The 7,870-nt window shown below is 38.1% G+C and overlaps 1 protein-coding gene across 2 annotated transcripts; it reads right to left on the reverse strand.

Annotated features, from left to right (window-relative positions):
• Positions 1-1,197: 1,197 nt before the first annotated feature.
• LOC107194077 (eukaryotic translation initiation factor 4 gamma 2) lies at positions 1,198-5,883 on the reverse strand. Of its 2 annotated transcripts, XM_015583652.1 has the most exons (7): positions 5,801-5,883; positions 5,451-5,667; positions 4,423-5,365; positions 4,166-4,303; positions 3,064-3,953; positions 2,464-2,766; positions 1,198-2,006 (listed from the first exon to the last, which is right to left on the reverse strand). In XM_015583652.1, the coding sequence occupies exons 3-7, from the start codon at positions 5,324-5,326 to the stop codon at positions 1,899-1,901; spliced, it is 2,343 nt and encodes a 780-aa protein (XP_015439138.1). In that variant the 5' UTR covers positions 5,327-5,365; positions 5,451-5,667; positions 5,801-5,883; the 3' UTR covers positions 1,198-1,898. The 2 variants fall into 2 exon arrangements, with proteins under 2 accessions (XP_015439138.1, XP_015439131.1); XM_015583645.1 differs by lacking the exon at positions 5,801-5,883 and having other exon boundaries at positions 3,064-3,941; positions 5,451-5,674.
• Between the last annotated feature and the right edge of the window lie 1,987 nt (positions 5,884-7,870).

Below are 7,870 nucleotides of genomic sequence, written 5' to 3' on the forward strand. Positions count from 1 at the left end.
TACATGCTCTGACTGTCCCCACTTCTGACGCTCCAGAAATTCCTACCCGCACGTACCTCTTGCCTCACGATCGCATCGCAGGCAAGCGAGTAGTGGGGTATGGACTGAGTGATGGTGGGGATCGCGTCGTCTGGCGAAATGACCCGCGGGCCAGAAGTTGGACAGGCCTGGTCTGAGAGAAGATACACGACGACGACGATCCGTCAATGTAACGCACGACGCACGATTATATATTTCCCATTGTTACATTTTATATCTTTTAAATAAACCATACTTTTATTAGTTCAACCTTACATCTGTGCTCTGTGTGTAACGATCGCAATAATAAATATGTACATCATTCTGAGGGGAGAGCTGATTATTCGCAAACGATGAAAAAAATAGATCTATCCAAATTCTTATGTTCAGTGTATACATACATAATAACATGATACGTTACATGCTTAACAAAAATTCATTAATTGAAAATCTACGAAAGTGAGAAATGTACACGAAGAACGGATGATTAAAGTTTCTCCGAATTAGAAGAAGGAAAAAAAGAAACCATGAGAATAAAGATAAGGAAGAGAGTTCTTCTACCGATCACGAGAGTTGCGATATTGCACTAAACTTCTCCCTCTAGGCAGTAACATTTACGGTATCGTGTCGGTCTGAAGGTTTCGCTTCATTGATTAAAAAATAAAAAGAATGATCATGTAGATGCGTAGAATTCTAGAGGAAAGCTACAGGCGGGAGATATGAAGGTAAAGGTGGTTGGTCATCGACAGAACAACCAGGGGGCCATTTGTAATAGATTACACCAAGGTATGTTTATTCCTTTTTTTTTCTTTTTTAGACTCGATTTAGTCGTGTCGCGAATTTCTATTCTCGTTACTTATTGATGTGAACGTTTTTGTTTTTCTTTTTTGTTGTGATGTAGGCTGCTGGTTGTTAATCAACGTCAACTGATTAATTACTTATGTTAAGAATTAATGGAGCATCAAGTGGATACACATTGGCAAAAATGGTGTTTTTGGTTGTTTGGCGTTATAAGAGCTTTGACTCAGCATTATTTTTCTTTTTTTTTTTTTCATTTCCAAGATCTACAAATTCATTTTAGCTTCAAAGTGAATAATGCGATAATCACACGCTTCGCATATTATTATTATTATATTTATATATTTATATATATATATATATATATATAGTATACTGCTGAGTCCTGTTTTTTTTTATGATCGACTCGTTTTTTTTCTTTTTCCCCTTTTTCTTTCAAGAAGGTAAGATGTATTTCGATTGTTGGTGATCAATTATATAATAGTAATAATAATAATAATAGTTAATAATAATAGATAATAATAATTCCTCATAATAAATGTAAAAGCTGGTACACAGAGATAACAAGCGACTCACTGGTGCCGCAGACAAAAAGACTTACAAAAACGTGACACATGCACAATACTAGACAAAAACTTTGACAACACAGATCACCAGACTAAATTTTTTTTTCTAGTTTCTTTTTGCACCGATGTTCATACAGCGGCGTGTGTGTGTTTGTGTGTGTATGTATGTATGTATATGTTGATATCTGCTGGCCCAATATGATTATAAATCATATGAATATTCAATTATCTAAAAACATTCTAAAACTTCTTGCTTTAATAAAAGTCTGTTGCAAACCACCCGATGGTTGCGAAACAAAAATCAAATAATCTCCTCTCTTCTCTCTGTCGGACAATGATTGTGTAAAGTCCTCTTCTCGTTTGTTTGTGCGAGGGTTTGACACAGACTAACAAGACGTTTGTGGTATTGGATGGAGAGACAACTCAATTAGTAAACTGAAACCACCTGGTTTAGTGATATCGATAGTAAAACCTTATTCCAAATTATAGATAGTAACCTGAAGAGCGTATTCCTTCTCAGAGCTTTTGCATTCTGTAGTTCTTGTTGTTATCGTCGTCGTCGTTATGATCATCACTTTCTTCTTCTGTGGACGCGTTATCTAACCACGTTAACCAACCGTTCACCTACACCATTCAATTTGGAAAAATTAACCGTCTATTTTCATTTTCGCTTCTTGATGTTGTCAATGGAACAAATATAGTGACTTTCGTAAGTCTTGTTCAAATAATATCCGTTTAGTGGTATAAGATACCACTCAACAACTAAAGCTCAAAAAGGGTCGATGCAAATCCATTCTTGAAATATAAATATCAAATACTCAAATGAACTATCGTTCAGTGCCTGATAATATTTTACAAAATCATTATAGTTGTTCCATCTATAATACATGCAATAGCCCAATATGTTAGAAAAAATATGTGACACTCCTTGAGGGTCTTCTCTAACTTTGTTGGGCTATAATAGTATACATATTACATGTATTCGTTAAAATAAATATAAATAACAAAAATTACTCTTAACACATCTATATGAATTTGTCGATAGAAGTTTTTCATTATTAAGTATATTAACTTTATTTACCTCAAATAATGCTTTGCCCTTGCCCGGATAAGCCTCGGTGACGAACTCCTTCCATTTGAAGTAGGCATCTTCTTCGATCACTTCTAGTCGGTAAAGCCCGTCGAACCATCGCAGTAGCATCCCTTTTGGGCAACTGTGCGAGTACCAAAATGTTTGAAGCGCATGGAGAGCTGTCACCTGCGACTCTGTATCGATAAAGAGGGAGCGCATCAAGGGTGCATATTTCTCCAGTAATGCCTTTTCCTTATCTACCACTGTTTTGCCTACGTTAGATGGATCAACGCCAGGTGCCAGTATTGTTTCCTGTTATTATAAATACAAAAAATTTTGGTTATTAAAAGGTAAAAAAAACATACTTCACAAGAGGGTTTCAATGTTTCTAGTTCAAGCGTGTTCACATCTAGAATATCAAAAAATAATAAAATTTAGGTGCAAACATTTATATACTTAATTTAGGGTAAAATTATTTTCATAAAAACTATTGGGTGTGATCACTCTCAATTTTTTTAAATCACAGATAAAAGTACCTTTGAAATCGTTAAATGAGTACTTCTACAAAACTAAAAAAAAAAGAAATAGAATATACGTAATTAGACGAACCTGCGTAATATATTTAAGAAGAACGTTCATCAAAGCGTTGATGAACTCTGAATCAGTATGATGCGACGGTTCTAGCTTTTCTTTGATCCATTTGTAAAGAGTATTCGGATTCGGGTCGTATTCTAGTTGACGCCAGATGTCTCCCTCGATCTTAAGAAGCGGATAAAGGAAGGTTAACTCTCTGTCCTCCAAAATCTCCGCCAGTCTTTCCTTCGTCTTGTCGGCCTCTGGGAGCTGACTGATAAGATTCACTTTGCTCTCGTTGAAGATCTGCGTGAGCCTTGCTTTGCCTTGGGTTTTGTGCAACTGCTGGAGAGTGAGCAAGAACAACGGATGGTGTTGGCCGTTTTCCGTCACACCGACAAGATTGGTTAATTGTATTGAATTGTCGGTAATAGCTTTGGCTGTCAAGAAGGCAACGTGAGACGCTACACAAGGCACGGTACTCTCTTTTTCTGGTATATTGGATACTAGTTCTTTCCACCCCTCATGTATCTGCTGCATAGTAATCACGTCTGCTTTCTCCAATTCCACTATCATCTTGGTTGCGAGTTCGCGCTCAGAGTCACCACGGTCTAATGTGTTAGAGTACAACGTATAAACGGCATGACGTAAAAATCGTTCGGGTATCTTAAGATCTTGGAAAGCTGTTATTGCATCCTGTATGTTCATATGCGAGACAAGGTCGTCCATCAGCGCGTTCACTTTCTTCAGTATTTCTTCTCTAGAAGTACCTTTATCCTTTCTGTCCCTGGCTTTCTCTCGTTTGTCTACTGGACCTTGTTTTATCACGATTGCTGGCGGCAATTCCTTGTGCAATAGTGGCGAATTATGTATCAGAGTGTTAGTACGTAACAGAGGTAATTCTGATGCTCGTCCTGGGAACAGATCTATAATTTTAATGATAAAGCATGGTTATTGCGTAATGACGTTACTAAAGCAATGTTAATTCAATTAGGCCAGAAACTACCGACTCGGTTGATCCATATTCTTTTTATAACATTTGTTCAACCAAATCATACATATATAGCTACTGATATTTTAAAGATTAATAACAATATGTACGAGGTAATGAGATATTATATTTTGACGAAGTACTTACCACTGTTGAGAGGTAGGTTGGGATTAATGTTGGTCTGTTTGAACATCATAGAATTAGCTGACGGTCTAAGTGACACTTCTTCTGGGTGTCCAATCAACATTTTATTCTTATTAAAGCGTAATTGTTCTTTATTGCTACCTGTAATTCATTAGAATCCATTGATTAATAAAAATTCCATTATTTTCTTCAGCTTAAGTTTCACAACATGATTGATTCTAAGGCTATTGGATTAGTTCGTAAATATACGGTATACGTACTGTTGTTGAAGTTCTGCTGTGAGTTATGTTGCTGTTGATTATGTTTCCCTTGATAATTATTCTGGTGACGAGTCTGATTCTGATAGTAACCAGACTGGTTACGTTGATTGTGGCGGCCATAACCAACCCCGGAACTCCCCGAGAATCCATTTGGGCTGAATGGAGATGGCATGCCAAACGACGGGGAAGTCAGTGGAATACTTCCCATCATGTCCATGTCTAATCCGCCGCGTCCCATCTTCCTTAAGAACTCAGCTCCGAGGCGATCCTCACGTCTATGGAAGCCATTACCCCTCGAAGACTCATCATTATCACTGCGGATCTGATTGATAGGCATTGGACCTTCAGTGCTAGTTGCTTTGCGTGGTACCCAGCCATCACGGCGTAGTTCAATGACATCACGCAGCATAAACTTGATGCGTAGAGGAAGATCGCTGCTCTCTGCCAGTGACTTCATACGTCGAAAATATTGATCCATGAGTGCGCGACCTTTATCCGAGTCAAGGATACGGCCGCAGGTACGCATGATCTGGCAGAGACACTCGATATCCTCGGCGGTGTCCCCCCTGGATCCCCTTCGCCTTTTCTTCTCCAGTAATTGCTGGATGCAGCGATGTAAAATCGGTTCCGAGACGATACCAAGCTTTCCCAGTTCTCCGATGAATTTAATGTTCCCAAGCATCTTCCGCTTGGCCACCTGTCGGCGTTCTTCTTCCTCTGGACCGAGTTCATCTTGATTCTCGAATGCTTCACTTGCTTTCGAACGATTCTCAAATTCGTCTTTGCACTTATTAAGAAGGAGAAGTGTGAACGTGCTTTGGCCTTTTTGACTTTCAATGAGAGTTTTTCGGGGTTCAAAGTTTGCAGCTTCGTCAGACAGCCGTTTGCACAGCTGTGCGTACATAGAACTGTACTTGGGTTCATCAAGTGCTTTTTCGAAGATCTGAAAAAGTAACGGGATAATATTAATCGTTTCTACCGAAGACATTAAATATACATAGAGGATTGTTGAGTAATCGAGGACTTACCAAGAAAATGACACCTCTAAGAATCACATCAGAATTGAGCTCAACGTTGAGCAGGTCGTTGCTCAGCTTTGCGAACTTTTCCGGCGTAAGCTTATTAAGGATGCCCCGCACCTTTCTGAAGATGAGATCATTTCTGCTTTCTGGGGTGAGTGCATCGCGTCTAACAGTTGAAGGAGGGATCCAGCGTTGCTCAGTGGATAGGGAGCGAATATCGTCCCTGGAAGGCATCGAATATTCTTAGTGTCAGTGTGGACAGTGTTACACCGTAACACAGAGGTTCGTGTGAGGGTGTAAAAAGACGCGGCTCGCGGTATGACTGTTTATAGTCAATATAACTGTTAAACCCTGACCTTCCTCCCGAGACACGAGAAGCACCCCCCTGTCCTGTGGGGTTGTCCGTTGTTGCGCGTGTTTCGGCCCCTTGAGTGATAAATCACAGCACACAGATCTTCCTATAGGAAGCTGAAACAAAAAGAAGATTACAATAAGCATACTTGTCAATCTGTTGCCAATTGGTTGCTTACACGCATGCTACTCCTTCCATGTTTCATTATTAATATTGCAGCCTTTGTACCTGATGATATAGAAATATAATATATTAACAATTATTGACAACCATGCATTACATTTTCTTTTCATAAATACAGTTACTATTGTAATGTTTCTGTAAGGTCTGATCATCTTATTATGTCGTACAACATTGTTCTTTGCAAAATACATTTTATTAACACTTATTTGCCCCTTCTCCTATTATCTAAAATTTAATTTACTATCTTACATTGAAATTGCTCCCTCTATACCCTGTCATATTTCATAAGTTCAATATTTTAGGTATACTAGAAAAAGTGACCTGGAAAACATATATTTCTGCATCTGTAAAAATACAAACCACTTGCAATAACACTCCCTTATATTACAGTACACCGAATACACAAAACACTCATGCAAATTAGAAGATACAAATTTATTTCCAGAGATAAATAAGATCCATAAATATATACAACATATTAGTGTATTTCATTACTTTTCAATATTACAATAACTAAGCCACCCATAATTATTTCTGAAATATCATCGTGCAAAACAAACAGCAATCAACATACAATTCCACAATAACAACTATGATGACAATTCGTATCACTGTGAGAACAACAATGCAAACAATGCTTTTAATACTCAGAATATCATTTGAGCTTCTCGATAAGTATCCAGAACAAAGAGTTTATCATTCGAATGATAGTTTCAATGTACAAAAATTACTCTTGCTCCATATAGATGGCATAATGTGAATGAGAACAAAAACCATCAATTCTCTTTCAGTATTATAAAAAATTCTAATTCCAGCACCAAGAGGCACTGGTTAACGTGTGCGGCTTTATTGCGCTCACAGGTGAAGGTCTTCAGCGGGCAGGACGAGGACCTTCTCCAGAGGAATGGCTTTGATCTTGAGGTATCGGTTACGAGCAAAACAACCAAAAGCCGTAGACGATGAACGCGGAGAGGAGCGTATGTGGGGCGCGGCTCATGGTCAGACGGTCAATGAACCTTTCGTCGTCTCGCCTCGACCGATCTCGGCTCCTATCGTCAGCCTGATCGGGCGAGGTCGGACAGCTTCGCCCGCGGTTCGACTAAGGTCGTCTTTTGACCACCTCCACTGAACGTCCCCGTGCACTTGGGATCGCGGCCTGGGAAAGCTTTGGTCCGTTTTCAACCACAGCCGACAGGAAAATGGCTGTCTCAAGGACGACAATTTCAATGTCACTTATCCTTTAAAAATATTTCTGTGTTTTCGCTGATAAACAGTTTAACGACAGTAAGATTATCAAGAATTGAGCTAAACTGATTAAGTCCATGTAATCAAAAAGAACGAAAATTAACGATATTTACACTAATCTGGACATTTAGTTTCACTGATATCTGGTCATTTAATTAAAAGAATGTAACTTTGAATTAAAGTACGGATAATCGGTACAACTCGGTTTAAAATTTGAAGAACTGTTTACGACTGGAGCTGTTTATCAAAGTCTATAAATACTATTCAGATATTTTTTTAATAAAGATCTACATAAATAAGGAAAATATTTTTTTTCACGAGTAATGTATGTTTGCTGAATAAATATAGTTGAAATCAGTTTAGAATGTATGCACTAATTGCAGAAGTGAATCAAACAAGCATGAAGTAATTTATGACAACAGCGTATTATCCATGCTTATGTATATTAGATTTGTATAATAAACGATGAGTTCTGTCGTATGTAGTAAACGCATCGGTAAGCTTCCCAGTTCGATTGGAATAAAAGAGCTGCGAGGTGTCGCGTAAATATAGAAATTTTCAAATAACAGGTGGGAATCACACGAAGTTTTTTTAATCTATTTTAAACAAAGTAAAAATGCTTTAAAAATAACGCAGGGTAGAATAA

The sequence above is a fragment of the Dufourea novaeangliae genome, unplaced genomic scaffold (assembly GCF_001272555.1).
Source record: "Dufourea novaeangliae isolate 0120121106 unplaced genomic scaffold, ASM127255v1 scaffold1, whole genome shotgun sequence".
Classification (NCBI taxonomy): domain Eukaryota; kingdom Metazoa; phylum Arthropoda; class Insecta; order Hymenoptera; family Halictidae; genus Dufourea; species Dufourea novaeangliae.

Excerpts from the sequence above, each read along its gene's own strand:
- LOC107194077 (XM_015583652.1), bottom strand. The coding sequence starts at position 5,326 with ATGTACGCACAGCTGTGCAAACGGCTGTCTGACGAAGCTGCAAACTTT. Across the intron at positions 3,954-4,165 it reads CAACCTACCTCTCAACAGTG|ATCTGTTCCCAGGACGAGCA; the intron begins GTAAGTACTTCG and ends TTAAAATTATAG. Across the intron at positions 2,007-2,463 it reads AGGGCAAAGCATTATTTGAG|GTGAACGGTTGGTTAACGTG; the intron begins GTAAATAAAGTT and ends TGAATGGTGTAG.